General features: G+C 29.6%; 2 protein-coding genes and 3 pseudogenes across 2 annotated transcripts; 1 reads left to right on the top strand and 4 right to left on the bottom strand.

Annotated features, from left to right (window-relative positions):
* Positions 1-870: 870 nt before the first annotated feature.
* LOC126554178 (uncharacterized) lies at positions 871-2,329 on the bottom strand (annotated as a pseudogene).
* Positions 2,330-6,110: 3,781 nt separating this feature from the next.
* On the bottom strand, positions 6,111-11,769 carry LOC126554166 (uncharacterized; annotated as a pseudogene).
* A 701-nt stretch (positions 11,770-12,470) lies between these two features.
* LOC126554167 (piggyBac transposable element-derived protein 3-like) lies at positions 12,471-14,561 on the bottom strand. Its single transcript, XM_050209263.1, has 3 exons — positions 14,383-14,561; positions 13,175-13,303; positions 12,471-13,107 (listed from the first exon to the last, which is right to left on the bottom strand). The coding sequence occupies exons 1-3, from the start codon at positions 14,559-14,561 to the stop codon at positions 12,471-12,473; spliced, it is 945 nt and encodes a 314-aa protein (XP_050065220.1).
* Positions 14,562-16,632: 2,071 nt separating this feature from the next.
* On the bottom strand, positions 16,633-17,660 carry LOC126554168 (E3 SUMO-protein ligase ZBED1-like). Its single transcript, XM_050209264.1, has 3 exons — positions 17,621-17,660; positions 17,203-17,566; positions 16,633-17,107 (listed from the first exon to the last, which is right to left on the bottom strand). Exons 1-3 carry the CDS (start codon positions 17,658-17,660, stop codon positions 16,633-16,635), a joined length of 879 nt encoding a protein of 292 aa, XP_050065221.1.
* A 553-nt stretch (positions 17,661-18,213) lies between these two features.
* On the top strand, positions 18,214-20,171 carry LOC126554181 (uncharacterized; annotated as a pseudogene).
* The last annotated feature ends 393 nt before the right edge of the window (positions 20,172-20,564 follow it).

Below are 20,564 nucleotides of genomic sequence, written 5' to 3' on the forward strand. Positions count from 1 at the left end.
GTGCCCAGGATCAAAATGTAGGATAGGCCCGGTTATAATTATTTTAGTTTATATATGCACAATACACATTATTTTTTTTTTTTTAGAAACTTAATTATATTTTTAAATTGAATTAGAAAAAATGATTATAAAATAATATAATACAACACAATTTATTCCTCCTATTTGACTTGTTAATAATACTTAAAGTTACATATTAAAAAATAAAATTAAGTTTTTATTTAACTGAATAATTTCTAAATGAATGCAAATGAAACAATAGTTTTTTTAATTATAATTACATAAAAATATAAAATATAATAATTAATTAGTGAATTGAAGTCTTCGATTTTTCAATTTAGCAAACTCGTCAACAATCTTTGTAGGATCCTGAATTAATTCAAAACTTAACTCCCTCTCAATAGAAATTAACGCTAAATTATGAAGACGTGTAGTAGACATAGATGTTCGTAAATAAGTTTTTATCTTTTTCATTGTTGAAAAACTTCTTTCGGCCGATGCTGAACTTACAGGTATAACTATCACTCGTTCAATGACTTTTTTAATTTCTCCAAATAACTGCCCCATAATGCATATTTCGTTGTAAAAATCTATGATATTTTTACAACTACTGTACATATTTTTTGCTAATTTGCTTTGACTTATTACTTGGTCAGAGAAATAATTATCATCTCCATAATAATTTATACACTTTAAAACAAAATCATCATTTAAAAAGTTTGTCGATATCGGATTGACTACTGAAATAGCAGTTAAAAGTTCTGAATTGTTATTAAATCTTTTTTTCATTTCATTCAACATATTATCTATTACTGTAAAATACATAATTCGCAATTTTTGAGTCGTAGTTTTATTACATTTTAAGGGACCGGTTTAATGTGTGATTTACCGATAAACGGCTGGTCCTATGTGCGATCTACCAATAAATGGCTGGTCAAATTTGTGATTAACTTGCTATAATGTTGCTTGATATATTCATACTGCAAAAGTATTTTTTAAATCTGATAAAAAATCGTCAAATATTTGTGTTTGTACCGGGTGGCATGACCGCCACCATTCTTCTTTAAGTTGGCGGTCTAATAGTGGAGATGCACCATTAACTTTTATATTATATTTGGACTTGACTAACTTCCACAATGACTCTATTGTTTGAGTATGAGCTCCAGTATTTGGATCTACAAAATTTTCGGAATGATTTACAGTTTGATGAATAAATCCATGATCCTTCAGAGAACTATATGCTCGCCACTGATCGCTGTGAATCGTTGTACCAATTTCTACCTCTCTTTCTATTATTGGTAAAGTGTTTGACGATCCCTCTTTTCTACAATGAAAAATCGACGTTCAGTTTTGTTGTCTTTATTACAACACAAACCAAATACCCACGGTCCCTGTATTCTATTTCCATAATTTCGTTGATTATTTTCTACCGGAGCTTCATTTTCATTATTTGAAGTTTCGTCACTATCTTCATGTGGTTGTGGGTCATAATCACCACGTTGTAAGCGACCGCGATTATATATTTCGTTTCCCTTGAAAGAGGGATTCATCTATTTGTACAATGTAACCAGGACCTCCCATTTTTGGTCTTTTTGAAAACTGATCAACAACCACGTCACGGCACAGATTGTACCAGTCAATTACAGTGGATTTACTTCTACCTGTCCACAAAACTGCATTATGCACTGGTATCATATATACCCAATACCAGACAAGTTCTATTATTTCTGTTAGAGCTAAATTACTATGACATTTACCATTAAGGTCTGTGTAAGTAAAAAATGGATGTCCTGCGCGAATTGACTGATATGTTTGGCATCCTTTTTTAGTACACTTCATAGTCACAATTTTTTTAAAAGTACCGTCCGAATGTCTTTTTTTACTAGTCCTTGTTGTTTCACGTAATTGTCCACCATATTCTTTTTTGAACAAACCAAGCGATTGTTACTTAAAAGGTTTTTACTTTTTAAATATTCAACGCATTTCAATTCATCAATAATTATATTTCTATATAAATACCCCATTGTTGTAGTAGAATTCATTTTAAAATTTAAATCGTTACAAAACTATAGTTACAAAAAAAAAAAAAATGGAAAAAATTCACCAACAAACGAAATGACACAAATGAACTCTAAATGGTAACTGAATGTTTAAATGATGTATTTTAAAAATACAATACAGTCGTAAAATCCATATCATATCGATAATTATTTAGGTTTAGCACTATAGTATAAAATATAGGTATTTTATCGGTAGATCACACGTTCTACCTACAACGCTTTATCGTAGATACTAGATAGCCGTTTATCGGTAGATCAAACATTGGACCGGTCCCCATTTTAAGCCAATTGTTGACGTAATTACATAATCACTTAATGTACTATTAATATTTTTCTGTCTTTTTTTCATAATTATCCATAGAGATATTTAAATTTGAAGCCATAATTTGAGCTTTTTTATAAAAGTTATTGAAAAATTCATCCAAACGTAAACTTTGAAGCTCTTTTATTGTAGCATCAATTAAATTTAAACACTTAATTATATCAAGAGAAGAAGATTGTAAATGTATTGAAAGTACGTTGATAGTTGATAAAAGGTTATCAAGAAATGTTAAAATAAATAATACGTCAAACGATCGAAATTGGTTTAATAATCCTTTGGCTTCCACGGCCTCTTTTTTTTTGAGCTACTTGACAGTTGTGATAAAGCTTTTATGACATTTTCAAAACGAATTAAAAAAAAATGAATACCTTTATATTTTGCAACCCATCTAGTATCACTATGTTGAGGGACTTTTAAAATTGTTTCACAATCTTTTTGGACATCAGAAAATATTTTATAACGTAAAGTTGAACTCGATTGAAATGCATAAATTGCTTCAAGCAATCCAATCGTATTGTCAACAACCTCAACTGATTTAGCAACATCGACCAAAACTAAATTAAGCCGATGTTCATAGCAATGTATATAAGGGCATTTGTTTTTAGAAAGTTCTCTAATTTTTACTTGTACGCCATTGGTAGAACCAGACATTACTGATGCACCGTCGTAGGATTGACTTATACATTTTGTAATATCTAAACCAACTGAATTTAAAAATTCGATAATAGAATTAGTTAGGCCTAGTGCATCTAATTCTTCTACTTGTACAAATCCTAAGAACCTTTCTTTTATAGTTAATTTATGTACTTATCTGATTCATATTGACATTTGTTCAAATGTTGACGCATCAAGGCTTCATCAACAATTGAACTATAAACCGAACTACCTTCATTCACTTCTCTAATAATAGTTTGTAAAATGACATTTGAAGACGCAAATAAAATATCATTTTGGATTTTATTTGAAGTATACTTAGCATTTTAAGGTAGGGACTTTAAATTTATATTAAACTTTTCATTTTCCAAACAAAGTAAATCTAATAGTTCTTTAAAATTACCTTGATTTTTTGTAGTTTCTAAGTCGTGTTCGTCTTCATTTGAATATTCGATTATATTATTGTGACCACGTAAACCTATATCCTGTCGTGCGCAATACAAAACTGAACGAATTACACTTTTTAATACTTCTAGATTTTTATTTATATTCTCTTCGACATGACTATTCATTTGAGTCGTAACGACGTAACAGCTCCTATACTTTTTGATGATATATAACCTTGATGTTTGGCTAACGATGTTTTATGCGAATCTGCCGAGTTATGTTTTTTTGCCATACCCGAAATATTTTTCCAATTATTATATCCTGTGGCTATTAAAATATTTTGATGCTTTTCACGAGATATAGAACTAGTAAAATGACGACAAAAAAAAACAGAAAATTGCATCCAATTGAACAGAATATTCAATCCAAGGATAAACTTTGTACCACGAACTTTGAAAACTACGTTGTTTTTCACAAATTTTACGACGTGGAAAATTGATAATCGGCTGAATAGGTTGTTCATCACTATTTAAGCTAATATCAAGCACATTTAAGCTAGACGACTCGTTAGAAGTTGAGGTAACATTTAATTTTAACATTTTTGTTTGTGGTTGATCTATTGTACTATCATCATCGTTCAATGTCCTTGTGAGATTCGGAATAGGTTTAAAAAACTGGCTAATCTTTTTATTTAATTATTAGTCAAGTTATAATCATATAAAATAAAAAAGTACTTAGGTTATTCTAATAGTGTACACACAAACAACAGACAAAACGAATAAAACGATTTCCTCGATCGGCTCGGTTACACACAAGTCACTATAATACGTCTACACAGTACACAGTACACACTGTAATAAACTAATAAATTATTAATACCAAAAAATAACATATTTTGTAAACCATATTCATTATCTTATATCAAATGACGATTGTCGGCAGTGAAAGGCCAGTGAGGAATGTATAAATAACTTACTTCGAATGTATTATTGTCTATTATTTACTATTTTTAGACGATAAGCAGTACTGTGGCTACAATTGTTTGCGACGAAGGAAAGAATTATTAATAACGTATAAATGCTTGCCATAAGTGGGTTATAAATAAATAATCTTTGTTCCAAAATCATTCAATTACATATCGTATTATGAACCAAAAAAATGTATAAAATTATGTTTCTTGAAAAATATTAATTATTATTATTTGAAAACAGGGTAGACCTGGGCCTACCAGGCCTACCTGCTGGGCACGCCACTGGTATGACCATGCCTCGTGTCAAGGGTAATGCGGATGCTACTATGACCATGACGCGTGTCGGGATAGTAAGCGCACCAATAATTACAATGCACTAATGATGTATTTGAGATATTATTGCGCATTCTCAAATTCGTGTCCGAATTTGCAACAACAACTACAAGGACACCTGGTTTCACCCAGAAGGCGACAACTCGACGTAAACAAGAGACGCACCACAATATATAAGGGAGCCCGAAGACCAGCAACGGCAGATGTACCAAAGCTATCAACAACTGAGCACTTTCACGACACTCAGCCACTTATTTTGTTTGTTACATGTATTTTATTTATATGCAATAAAGACATATTTCGTTATTAAGTTTAACTTTCATTCAAATTAACCATTTGGATTCAAATCTGATACTGGCACGCAACATACTCATCACCAAAATATTAAGTTAACAAACACAAACCAATATAATGCTACAATTATTACTCTGGTCCAATATTTCCAAAATAAAATTAATAACCTAATAATTAATCAAGTTTCAACTACAAAATTAAAAATTAATTCAATCTATTATCGAGTGCATTCAGTTATATGTCATCATGGAGAACAAATGACCGAGGGCCATTATACAAACTCCATAAGGCATCAAAATAATTGGATAAGGTGTAATAATACTCAAATAAAGTATGAACGGTGGCCTCGGGGTAGGGGGTAAAGATATTTACATTATATTAATGGAAAAAAATAATTTCAATTTTAAATATTTAATATATAATAATACACATAATATAACATTATAATATTTAATAATAATGATTACAATAACAACAACAATAATAATAATAATAATAACATAAAAAAATTTAGTAATATCCCAACAAAAACACTACGCCAAACCCCGTGTAAAAAAACGCTCAGTATTAAAAAAAAAAAAACCACCTCAAAAAGTTGTGGTATCATTTTATAGCTATGTATTTAAACTATACAGTTATAAAATGATATCACAACTTTTTGAGTTAGTTTTTTTTTATACTGAGCGTTTTTTTACACGGGGTTTGGGCGTGTCGTTTTTGTTGGGATTATATAATAACAATAGTCAATACGTCGCATATTACCTACATTGGGTCAACTGCCTGCTAAATAATTGCATAATATAAAATAAAAACCATAGGTAATTCATTCATAAATAGTTATAGTTATAAACAAATCAATGGTAATACTGACTTATCATATTTTATAAAAAAAGTTTTAGAACGAATATTCATAACATTTAATTATTAATTAATTCAATATGTAGGTATTAGAAATAAAATAAAAAGCTTAAGGTGCTATATTCATAACAAATAAATACGTAAGTTTTAAAGTAATTATATTTATATAATTTATCATAATAAATATAATAATAATTATCATACTACAAGTTACAACTATTGTAGTACTTACTTATTTTTTGGGAATGCCTGGCCTTATTGGTAATCCTCGATCAAACCTAGAATCGATTATTTTTGGAAGTAATGAATCCATGTAAAATCGAGTAACAAATGGTTTAATTTTTGTGTTCCAAAATGATTCGCCTCTGGATATTTTGTCTATTACAAAACCTGCCAATATCATAATTCATAAATATTTAAAAACAATTGTAGTAACCCATCGCTCTCACCGCTGGGTTGGTACACGTTTCTTTTACGACGAGTGCACGTTCGCTGCTACTTGGAGTGGAAGAGGTTGAAAAGATGTATATAATAAATATAAAGACTTTATTGATTTATAAACGTTAAGTTACAACTGTTTATTGAACTGTATCAAATTAATCAATATATTTATTATAACTAGAAGTTTTTCGACGGAATAGTATTCTACCGGTGAGTAAGTGTTGTGAGAACGTCTTCCTAGAGGCTTTGGGTAAGCATGGGTGAAACGTTGTGTGTAAGATTTGTAAGACTTCTCTGATCAGAGCTTATGAATGGCTTCTATTTATATGGAGACATGCCCTGCTTAGGATAGGATGATTGACGTTATAGAAAACTGCTACAATAATCTAAATCGATGTTTACCAATGAGAAGGCCCGATGAGTGGCCTATTCCGGTGGCGTGATGTTATGTTTGACCTTTTGCACTATAGGCTTTCCGTACCTACGTCAGCTTACTACACAGTTAATAATAACTATATAATAATCTGATTACCTTTGGGACTCCATACTACAAAATAACAATATTTCTTAAAAATATATTAAGTTGACCCTGTACTTGGAAGTAATAATTGTCAGTTTTTTTTAAAACAAGCTTTCCGTTATAATCGGTCACATATTTTAATTTTTTAAGAGTACCTAACCGCTTCCTGTGGTGTATATTCTTTAATACTTGACGAACATTTAATTTGGGCGTAGCCCGTTTCGACCAAAAATGACCGTCCCCGTTTCGCCCGGGTACCTACCCGTTTCGCCCAAATTTTGTTTTTATACGATTCCCGTTTCACCCAGAGTAGTTTAGACCAATTTAAAATTAAGTTGGCAGTAGTTCAGTCAAATATTATATTTTAGGGAACGTTATAAAACTTATAGTAATTAAATTACGGTAATTGAGTTAAGAAAATAAAGCTAAAAGAAATATCGTTTATAAATGATAATATATAAAATTGATAGCAGATAACACATAAGAAATCCAGTCGTTATCGAATTGAAATCGATCAAAATCTATAAAGCGCACCGAAAAAATGATGACAACGAATTATGAATGCACTACATAATCACCGTAGCTTATCTTTTCTAATATTAAAGGTACCTAACCAAAAACAAATAACATACCTACTAACAACTTATAAAAGTAATGAACAAAAAAAGATTATAAGCTTTGATCGTAGTGCGTATAATATGTGACATCGACGTGTAAACATATCACGAATTTTATTAAAATGGCTGTGTTTTTAAAAAGTAAAAGAGACAAAGATATTGTTATATACTCTTTCAGTTAAGTCCGAAAGATATATTTGTTGTAAAAGAGTTCGTTCACTTACGGGTTGTAATTCAAACACTTTACAAAATCTGTTTAAACTTAAAGAAAATATTTTATTAATTATTTTAATATAAGAATATTTCAGACAACACAGTATTGTATGAATCGGTTACTACTTCACGACTGACTCTGCTTATTCTACGTTCTTGTCTTTGCGACGCAGTAGCTTACAAAAATGCTTACATAATGCTTACACTACTATATTATTGTTTAATATGCTTACTAATCTAAAGTGTGTGCAAGGGTTCTTAACAATATGGTAATGTTTAATAATTATAAATACAATTTCGGTTCAAATAACGTAAATACATGTGAGGTTCGTTGGCGTTGTGTAAAACGTTCGTGTTCTGCCACGTTATATACCTTTGGTTCTAAAGTTGTAAATGAAGAAAATATTTTATTATCAGATCAAGATCGCCACAATCATATGCCATGCAATGATTCAGATATAAACCGGCAAATGGTGAGTACAACTTGTAAACGAAAAGCTTCGGAAGAACTTTTTATACAACCAAAAAAAATTATTTTAAAAGAATTAGCACAGACTACTCAACTTGCTGATGGCCTAACATCAAACGATTTTAATACAATTAGAAAAGTAATTTATAGCAGTAGTCGTAAAGTTCTTCCTGTTTTGCCAAGTAATATAATCGAAGCACACATGGCTTTAAATACATCTGAAACTGTAACCTCAAAAAACGAACCATTTGTTTTAATAAATAATCAAGAAAAAAATGTTATTATTTTTTCTTGTAAGACTAATTTAACATTTTTAAGTACAGTGGACACAATTTATATGGATGGAACTTTTCAATATTGTGCGCGATTTTTTACACAAATGTTTACCATTCATGGTTTTCAAAATGGACATTATATACCGTTAATTTTTTGTCTACTTCCCGATAAAAAGTGTGAAACATACTTCTATACGATTAACGCAATTATTGATAAATGTAAAGAAATTAATTTAAAATTTTCACCTAAATATATAACTATTGACTTTGAACTGGCTATACACTCAGCTGTTAATGAAATATGGCCTCTGTCAAAGAGGGTTGGATGTCGTTTTCATCTAACACAGGCGTGGTATAGAAATATTCAGCAGCATGGTTTAGTAACAGAATATAAAACAAATTCGGACATTGGCAAATGGATTAAATACACTTTTGGTTTATTATATTTGGACCCGTAAGAAGTGGCTGATTGTTTTGTAGAAGATTTGATACCAGAATGCCCAACTGATGAAAGAGTCACCAAATATTGTGATTATTTAGTAAACAATTATATTTCTGAGGATAGTACATTTCCTCCTTGTTTATGGGCATGTAATTCAGCGAGTATTCTGCTTATGACGAATGCGTGCGAGTCGTTTCATTCGTTCTTCAATGACCATTTTTATTCTAATTCTCCATCTATATTAAGTTGGTTAAATGTTGTGAAAAATTTCATCCAAACTGATACGTATATAAAAATCAATAGCGTTAAAATACCAAAGACATCAAAAGATGCAAACATAATTAAAAAGAAAGTACACAATCAAAAACAAATAACGAGGTACCAATCAAATGATATTACTCGTTATGAATTCATAAAAAATATGTGTAATAATTTTAAAAATAAAGTGTAGGTATTCATAAATATATATTTTGAACGATTAAAATCGATTTTACGAGTATTATACGAGTATATGTAAATTTTTATTATGACTTAAATTTGATTTTTTAATGATAAGTGTTCATACATGTTGTGGACTAAATTTTAAATTTTTAAATTTTTAAATTTTTTTGGAAAACAAAGAGTATCGCCTCCTCGTGGTGTTTTCTGGATAACGCTAAATGATACTCAAATATTATAATCATTGCCAGCTTAATTTTAAATTGATCTAAACTGCTCTGGGCGAAACGGGGACGGTCATTTTTGGGCGAAACGGGTCCTGCCCTTTAATTTCTATTATCGAATCTTCGTTTATTAACTCGTCTGGACTTGCAGCTAAATAATGAAGTGATTTATGAACAAATAAACCTGTTAATTGTATAGTCCCTAAAGTTTTTGACGGCGTTTCTAGCAATTGATTCGTTTTCGATTCCATATCTTTATAAACGAAATAATATTTAAATAAAATGCATCTACAATTATGTAATTATAATTATAAATTGTAATCAATAAATATTATTTAGTAACTACGTTCACTCATTAAAAAACGTTAATCTTACCTCGTGGCTGAACTTCCTTGAAAAATATCGTACAAAATATGCTTTATTGTATTTGCACGAGAAGTTGTAGGTCGAAGCTTACAGACTTTTCCAAAGTTGGATGTTGTTAGCCAATATTTTTTTATATTGTTGCCACATATCGTTATCTTGCTGTCCAGCTGTCTGTCGTTCAACCGCTACTATCTCTTCAGATTTTTGGTGTTATTTTTTTCAAAAATATTTCCTTTTTGTTTTGATACTCATCAAAAGGCATATCAATTATTTCGCAACCTATTTTCACAGCTCCGTAATCATCATCGGGTCTAGAAAACAATTTACGTTTAGTAATTGTAAATCTATAAGTAATATTAAGTGGTTGTAGTATGGTAGGTATTTATTTTTATAAATATAATAATTAAATTACGTCGGTTTTTTTAAATTTGAATGTCGTTTTATTGATATTTCACGCGTTTTATTAACTTTTTTAAATATATTTTGTTGTAATTATACCAGGACTTATGTTACTAATTTTTTTTATGTAAGTGACTAATGTAGTTAGATCCCAAATTAAACGATGTCACTGCAGATGACACCTAACACCATACCATAATAATTTAAGAATTTAAAAAAAATGTAATATTTACTTACAATATTATATTTTTTTTAATAATCATACCTCGTAAAGAAAAGTTGATTCTTTTACCACCAACGTACTTGGCAATCACTTTATTAAAACCTTTAACTACATTGTTATTAACATTATATATGAGACTCGATACATGATGTGTAACTATATTTCTGGCCCCTATAATATATCAGCCCATAATCCAGAAGTTTCCATTTGAGGAACTAGATTAACCTCATTTTCTCTTGGACCTTTACAAAAATAACTAAAATATATAAACAAAAAAAATATAATATTATTCATACGTACATGTTTTGTAACCCACTAACCAAAATTTTACAAATAATTATGGTTCATTTGGCTTGTAACAATTAAAAAAAAAAAAAAATTAATTACCTAGCACAATCGTCATGGCAGTCAAATATGTGTACATGGTATGGGCTATTCAAAATATCGTGTTTTAAAAGAGCAATTTTTTCATTTTGACTGATATTCATTTCTTTCCTAAGGGTTATTGCCTTCGTCACTGTACATCTTTAACCCATTAGCGCCGGAGTTTTTTTTATTTATAATTTTAACCAAAATTTCGTTGAAAACGTATAGGTATATTAGACCTTAAAAATAATAGTAAAAAAAAAAATGAATATTTTCATTTGTTTTTGAGATAAAACACGTTGCTATATGGCAACGCTAGGAGCTTATAATAACTTTTATCACGAAAATACAATTAATTCATGTTGTAATATTTTTTTTATATTTGTTTCCAATTTATAACATAAATATATACATATAATATACTAAACTATGTTTGAAAATACTTTATAAATTTAACTATAATATTGAATTTAAGTAAAAAAAAATTTTTATTATAGCTTGCACAAAACATTTTTTTTATTTAGCTTGTGTAGAACGGTATAAAACAATCGATACATAATCCTACATTGCATTTTGAGTACATTGTTCTCATAATTAACTTACAACCCTTTCCAGCACACCTTTTCTTTTTTTTTTCTACAGTTTGTTTTACCATATGATCTATTTTGTCAAATCTGATTGAGTCTGAAACCCGACAATCAGTCAAAAATGTTGATTTTGATGGTCTTCCGATTGCTTTTGGCATAGTTTGATAACTTTGTAAATAAACATTTACGATTTCTCTTTTGAAATCAAGTTGATTAATTTTTGTTCCCCCTGCTTTGTTGTATAAAATCCAACTATTTTGGAGAGCTACATGCCTACATCGAACATCCATGTTATCAAAGGCCAGTACCATTTTTTCCCTCTAATACCAATACGGTAGCATGCGATATTCTGGTCCATTTGATCCGTACCACTCATATACGTACTGTATTTTGCAATAAGTCTTGGTCTTGGGACTAATACATTTCGTTTTTCTTTTTGCGAAAATCGTTTTACTTGCCCGACATGTTGAGAACTACACGACGATGAAATCATTGTAACGACGGCATTGTCCATCCAACGTAGGTACAATAGTCCATCATTCCTCTCCATAGCAGTCTCAAAATATCCACGATTTATTTTTTTAAATTCTGTTTTGTTTGTCAATGGGCAATTTTTTGGAATCCTATTATCACGAATTGTACCAATGACACTATATCCACGAAATCTCAAGAATGAAAATAAAGCGGGACTTGAAAATAAATTGTCCATATAAATATTATATTTTAATTTTCTTTTATTATCCGGAATTTCATCTAACAATACCAAAAGTGGGCTAGCAGCCTTACCAAATAATTTTTTCTTAATCAGAATTCGATTTGAGGTTTTTGCTCTGATAAAGATCAAAATTCACTAGATAACCATCCTTTGTGTTCAGACACCATATTTTATACCCAAATCGTATTGGTTTTCCCCTGATGAATTGCTTACAGCTATGCCGTTCAAAGTATTTCACCATACTTTCGTCGTATGCCAAATGCTCTTCTGGTACGAAATTATCAATACATCGTTTTTTCAACATTTCCATAAAAGGGCGAATTTTCCAACCTTTGTCATTCTGGTTAATTTCTGTATTATGAGAACAGTGAAAAATTGACAAATTTGCAAACACCTGTCTCTGCGCATTGATTGGGATACAGCAATATTTTTCATGTCATCACCATTATTCCAATAATGACGTTTTGATGGTAAATCATTATAGCCACTTACGTAAAAAATTGCCAAAAAACATCGAATTTCGTTGGCAGTAATATTGGAATCGGGACAATTTAAAAATAATGCGTAATTCTTGGTTTCTTCTACAAAATGTTGTATTATTTCATCGTCAATAAACTTTTCAAAAATTTCGGTTATGGACATATTTTGATATTTTGAGTAGTCGGGTTTAGGAAATACAGTTGCAGTTTCAATATCAAAGTCGACCTCCTTTATCCAACATGGTTTACGTTTCGATTTTATACGAGTGCTCATCCACTTTTTATATTTATCCAATGACTGATTAGGTCCAACGATTGAAGAAGTTTCACGTGTAGTATGAACTTGAGAAATATTATTTTGACTGACTTCATAATTAACGCATAAACGTTCATTGTTTTGGAATCGAATTTCAGCATTTGCTAATAATTGCCGAGAACTGAGATTGTGAACGAAACTAGTTGGGAAAATGGTATTTTTATAAATTTGGTTATGAATAAAATGAAAATAAATAAGAGACTTACCCACTCCCATCCTCATCTGCGGAATCTCCATCTGACTCAACATGAGGATATGGAGGTTCAATAAAAATATTTCCCTCTATATCTTCATTTAAAAGAATATCTAACGCCTTGGAGAGTGAAAACCCATTTCTATCGAAAAAATAAAAATTCTATTAAAAACAGTTCTATAAACGATTAGTGTTGCCAAATGGCAACATTGAACTTCAAACTTATATAAATACGTGAATATTAGTATTTATTTATTTTTTTGTACGTAGCTATATAGATAATATTGTACTAAATGCGTTTTACATAGAAAAAAAATTATATACAATAAAAGTATTCCAAAATTTACTTACTCGAAAGAAAAATTCAGTTTTTCGTAGAACGACGGCAATGCACAAAGTCAAACAACGATATAACCAAAATGATAATAATAAACGGAATCGATTTTACCCGTATCTTATCTTGAAATAATATACTATTACCACAGAATAAATAATATATAATAATATATTTATTCTGTGCTATTACCTACATAATGTTATTGCCGCAGCAGTAGGTAAAATTCCCAATGAGAAAAGAGCTTCTAAAAATAGGTCCACCTATGTTGCCATGGCAACGCACGGCGTTAATATATATATATATTTATTGTTCATAAGTTTGTTAATTATTCATTGAAGTAAATTACCGTAATTTAATTCAACTATCTTTTAAAATTGTCCTCAAAACTCCAGTTACCACTATCCCAGAGGTACTTTTTCGAAGAGTTGATATATCCACAATTCGATTACAATAATTTCTTAGAATATGATTCACACATTCTATTTTTTTAATAAATACATCGAGCCCATAAGGTTTTGTCAATGATAATTTTTTCATAACACTTGAGTCCCCGTCACCAATAAGTTTATTAAAAATTATATTGTGCATTGACATGCTTTGGCGAAAACCTTCAACAATTATGTCTGCTTCTATTGAAGTAGAAGTTCCTTCCCAGTTCTTAAAATATTTATGAACAGAAACTTCTTTTTCGTTGGATTCAGCTTATTGACATACAGCACTAAAATTTATTTCTAATTCCCATAAAAAGTATTTTTTATAAAAACGACTTATTGAATTTTTTATACATTTTAAATCACAAAATACTTTGAAAGCTTAGGTACGTCATTTCGACAAATTAAAACTTAAATCCTTTTTCGTTTACGTTATTTTCTTCCACTGCAAGCCTAGCCTCTTCTTTACCAGCCATTTCCATTGCTTCCAAAGCTGAATTCTCGGTGTGTTTAATTAAGTCATTATGGATTTTTTGGTATAATGGATTACTCATATTAGGCATATTCAAAAAAGCTGAAAATGTGTCTAGTTGTATATACTCTTGTCCAGTATTAACAATTGCAGCCACCATTGCCGAATTTACAGGCATACTATCACGATTTTCATTTGTGATTACTTCTTGTTTATTACAAAAACTACATGTAAAAAAGAATTCAGAAAAAAAGCCATTTCTAATTTATTTTACCAAACTTAAGTTTTTGAAAGTGCAGTCAAATGGGCGGTGGTCAATATTTTTAATGGCATCAAATAAAAACATTATATCAACTAAACGTTGACCACTACATTTCACCCTTTAAAAATTGTAAATTATTATTTAAATTTAAATTTTAAATTTTATAAAATTACTCCAACACTTACTCGTCAGCTATTGTACTATTGAACGATTTTTCAATAGTATTAGGATTTATGTTTTCTCTTTTAGCCTCAATCTGAGTTCATAAAAGTTAATCCAATTAAAATATAGGTAGGTACCTAATTATTAAGGTACTTACTTGATGATCAATAATTGGGGTTTCTTTTTTTTTAATAACATTTTTTAACTTTTGCTTTTTAGATTTAATCGTTTTACTTAAATACCGACTTTTTTTCGTCTCGTACCTAAAATCTTTGTTATTCATTATCTATGAGAACTTGGAATAATTTAAATAATTAAATATAACACCAATTTCTAAAGCACTGATACTAATTAGTGTTGGGTAACGATATAATTTTGTGTATCGATATTGTATCGCGATATCGTATCGTATCGTAAATATAATTTTATGTTAATCTAAGTCCTAAACAATTTTAAAAAAACTTTTCGTATTCGTTTAATTAAATTTTTATCACTCTAAGGAATTTACTATATTAAGCTATAATTAATATTCATTATTTATTATTGATACACCAACATCGTACACATTTAACATACATACTTATTAGTTATTTATAGTAAACTATTGTTTAAACATTTGTTTTACCTAGTTAATTACTAGTTACATACAAACAATGAAATAAGTAAACATAATATTAAAATCAAATAATTTAAAATTGTTTTTTAAATGTTGCAGTATTGTTTTCTTAATAATCTTAACTCTTAACTAATATTAAGTTAAAATAAATAATCAAAAATTAAAAACTATTGTTACATAACTTACGTAACATAACTAAACAAATTACTCACACAAACTTCTTTTTAAAATGTCATAAAATTATTCTGGCTTATTTTATCATTTATGTCAACTCTCTTTGACTTCTCCTTAAATGTGTTCAAACCCGATAGCTGCATCCTAGAAAATAAATTCATAATTATTTTAACATTGTCTTGAATTCAAATTTAAAAAATTTAAATGTATGTTCTTACCAAAGTGTGGTCTGACGTCCTAGTGGATTTATAATAAGAGTTCAAAAAGAGAAGGTTGTTAACTCGATCTGGAGATAGTCTACTTCTTTTCTTTGAAGTTATATTGCCAACCTCACTAGACAGACGTTCACATGGATACTAGTCGCGACTATCGAAAAGTATTTTTTGGCCAATTATGAGACTTCTGGACATAAATTTGACTTTTCTTTCCACCATTTAAGTGGATCTTCATCACGATGACATTTTGTAGTCATATTCTTGTAGTTTTGTAGTTGTCTTGATGCTGTTATCGGAGTTTCAAAATCAATTGAAAATTCGTCTTCATCATCGCTGTCAGCCATTAATGAACGCATTTTTTTGAGAGGTGGATTATCTTCATCTGAACTAATAACATTTTCTATTTCATTTGCTTTATTTTGATCATTTCTAATTACCTGACTCTGTGGATTCATTTCACAAATTTTAGTTTCAAGTTCTTCGCAAATCAAATTTTTTTGCTCATCGAATATGAATTTTAGTTCGTGAAATCTAGGATCTAACGCAGCTGCTTTAGATAAAACTGGACTCACCATTTCTCGTCTAATTTTCAAGTCTTGTAGTATACTCAATTTAACTGTCTTTATAAAGTTAGAATCGGTTTCACACGTTTGAACTGTATAAGAAGACTTTAAATCAAACGGTTTGCTACGGATGCTGTTACGTATTTGTCTCCGCTGAGTGTATTAGTTACAGACTTGAAAGGCTCTAAAACTTTAACCAAATCTTTTAAATGTTGTACTTCTGCTGATGTAATGAACCATTAGTCAGTTTTCTTATTTTTAGATATGACGGAATTGATTGAGTATCTATGTTTTATTACACTTTCTATCATATTGCATGTAGAGTTCCATCTTGTGACACAATCTTGCACTAATTTATTTTGTGGTTTTCTATATTTCACTTGTTCCTTTTCCAATTCACTTTGAGCTGACGAACTTCTATTAAAGTATCCAACTATCTTTCTTATCTTATTAATCAATTCCTTGGTAACATCATTTTTAAGACCAGCATTTACAGATAGTTGAATTGAATGAGCTGTGCACCTTACCAGATTAAATTTATCCATATCATTAATCGCTTTAACCATATTCGCAGCATTATCACAAACAAAAGCCACCACTTTATTTTCAATATCCCAGGTTTTAAGAACGGATTTTAAATTGCTTACTATATTTATAGAAGTGTGCGATTCGGGTACTTCGGTGACTTCCAAACCTCGTGAATGTAAAGACCAGCTGTCAATAAAATGACAAGTTACACCTAAATAACTGTTATTTGAAAAGTCCAAAAATCGATGGTCAAACTAATATCAGAAATATTTGATAAATACTTCTTAAAATTATCTCTTTCCAAAAGTGCTGCATGATCAATTAACCGTGATATTTTTCGTCTACTAGGTACAGTGTACTCGGGAATTCCTAAATCCAAAAATTCACGAAAGCCTTCTCCTTCTACTATACTCAAGGGTCTTAGATCTTTATCTATAAATTTTATTAAACTCTTTGTAAGTTCCTTGTTTCTTTTACTGATAAGAGGTAGTTTTGCTTTTGATCCTTTGAAATATGTCGCAATTCTGCTAGTGTTATTTTTTGGTTTCACATTTACACACTGTTGTAAATGTGAATTTAAATTTGATGTATTTCCACTATAAGCAATTGAATTCTTACACGCTCGACAGAATACTTTTTTTTTATCTAATATAACACCACTATCATTAATTTTAAATCCAAATTTTTTCCAAATATCACTCCTAGTCCCAAGTAGAGGCACCAATTTTAATTCACTCATCACTAAAAATAATGTTGTTATTTGAAATTAATAATTATAACTGTACTGTTGTAATAATCAGTTATCACTAATCACTATACGATGAACGATAAATGTCAAAAATGTTTGAAAAATAACGGACGTTTACATCACACCGACGGGCGACGACACAAATTACATTGTGGATTATGGAATATCCAGTGGTACTATACCGTGTTCCTCTTAAGTCGGAAAAATATAATATTATACTATTTTAATTAGTAGTTTAATTTTATATTGTCAACGAGTTGCTGCATAGATACATGCATAATAATATCTGTTTTGTCGCCGCGACAAATCTTAGGCCGCGTGCACATTAGAAAGCGTTGCGCGGTGAGCGATGGGCGATGAGCGATGAGCGTTGACGAAAATAAATCAAACACGGTAATTTTATCGGAGCTGTGCACACTGACCTTGGGCGTTGAGCGTTAGCGCTGCGCTGTGCACGTTGCGTTGTTTATTTTTCAAGACGTCTTGAATTGTGAGCGTTGTCAACTGTTTATAATTGCATAAAATTATTCATTTTAAAAGCACCATGTGTTCAAAAAATAAGTTTACAAATGAGCAACGAGAACTATTAATTTCCGAAGTTCAATCAAAACCTATTTTGTGGAATGATCGGCATCCAGATTATAAAAAACGGATAAAACAAAGAAAATGTGGGAAGAAATTGGGAAAGTAGTTGGATTTTCAGGTAAAATAATATATTAATATTACTACAGTTGCGTAATGTCAGTTTTTAATAGAGGAGTTTGCATTTTTACCGTCCAAATAGATAGGTCATATTCTTGATGGATCATATTCTTAAATTTAGATGTTTGTTTATCAAATCCATACAACGAAACCTATTTTTTACAAGATAATTTACATATATAGTTAATGGATTTTAAGATTACATTTTTATTGTGTGTTAAAACTAAATGGGAATATGGTATACTGATATTATTGTTGTTGTAAATTCAATAATTATATGTTTTTTATCCTACACAAACACCAACTATCATGCACGTACTCATATTGCGTTTATATGTACATAAAATAATATATTTTTCTGTATGTTTATATATGTATAACAACATAATTGTTGATCTATTATAGTATAATACTAAAAGCTATTAATAATAAAAAAAAAAATAATATATTCCAACTATTGATTAGTAACAGGGCTCGGGACTTGATGTATTTTGCATATTTGTTCGGAAAACATCTGTAGAATCTCTACAGAGGTCTGTAGAGATCATCTGAAATTTTTACTAACTGGTCTTGATTCGGAACAGGCATAAAGTCTTCAACTAATTCTTCCCAGATTATTTTACAAGTCTCGTGTACAATTTTACCTACTGTCGAAGCTCCCATTCTTAGTGTAACTGCCAAATTTCGAAAAGAAAGGCCAGTAGATAAATATCTAATGAACAAATAGGTAATTGCATTAAATTTAATAAAAAATGTACATCTCCAGTTGTTTAAAAATAAACAAAATATTCTATGTTTATTTATTAATTTTACAATTTGAAAAAAATGAGCATTGGAAGTAAAAACATTTGTACAAAACTCGTCAAAATATCCGTGTTTATAATAGAAAATTAATTAAAATTTATAATACATTTTAATAGCAAACAAATTTTAAACTGTTCAATCACTGTCTTTTTACCCTATATTAAAATAGATTTAATTTTGTTCTTCTTAAATGTATTCAACGTGAAAGTTTATTGAAAAATGTATGAACTGAGTCATTGAATTAAATAATATACAATTAATTTAAATAGTTATTTTAATTTAGGTGCAATTGTAAAAGCAAAGTGGAAGAATCTTAAAGACAAATTTAGAGTAGAGCTTCAAAAAATTCCTGTTGTAAGGTCTGGGGCAGAAGGCAGTAGTTACAAGCCATAATGGCCATATTTCGAATTAATGTTATTTGTGAAAGACACGCTAATTCCAAGTGTAACAAGTGGAAATCTTCCTACTACTATGACTTCTGAGACTCGTTCAGAAATAAATGACTCAGAAGATGAGTCTATCGAAATTGGAAATTACGAAGAAAGTAGTACTGACGGGCTTCTTCCAGAAACACCTGCCTCTTTTTCTTCAAATGAATTTTCAACACCCGCTCTGAAAAAAAAGTGTAAGAAACGGCGTGTTGAAGACATGGACTATGATCCTTTTTTGCAAATAGAGCAACAAAAACTAGATCTTATTAGGGAAGAGAAAAAAAGGGACTCAACTATGACGAATAATCCCGAGTACCACTTTTTAATGAGTCTGTTGCCTTATTTTGACAAATTAAATGCTTTGGAAAAATTACAACTAAGAACAAATATTCAAAATGTAGTTTTCCAAACATTACAACATAAAGAAATCGAAAAAGAAAGGGCAATGATGTACATTCCACCACAAACGATTTCGTCTCAAGAAAGTTCTCAGAAAGAAACTTACCACCAGTTTCCACAAAACACAGGGCAAGATTTAAGTACTCCAAATATTTATACTCAAAATATTTACAATTAATTTAATAAAGTTAAAATAATCAATTTGTATTATTTATTTTTAAGGCGTATGCTTAAGTTATAATAGTACTTTTTTTCAAGTACCAAAGGTATTGTGGAATTTATTTTTATTTAATTTTTTACCTCAGTTATTTTAATTTCCTTTGTTTTAATTTCTATTTCCATGTTTGAGAAAAAGCTATTGTAAAACTATATTGTTAGCAATGTAATAAAACATTCATTCATAATAAATTATGAGTTATGACTTACCTAAGTGTCACATAAAGTCTTTCGGTTGCAGAAATTGGTTTTTCAAAATTTGTCGTTTTTTTGGTTAATTTAAATTTTACTTTGGACAAAATAAAGTCAAAAGTCTCTCTTGACATACGTAAAAAATTAAAAA

Source organism: Aphis gossypii, unplaced genomic scaffold, assembly GCF_020184175.1.
Source record: "Aphis gossypii isolate Hap1 unplaced genomic scaffold, ASM2018417v2 Contig00441, whole genome shotgun sequence".
Classification (NCBI taxonomy): domain Eukaryota; kingdom Metazoa; phylum Arthropoda; class Insecta; order Hemiptera; family Aphididae; genus Aphis; species Aphis gossypii.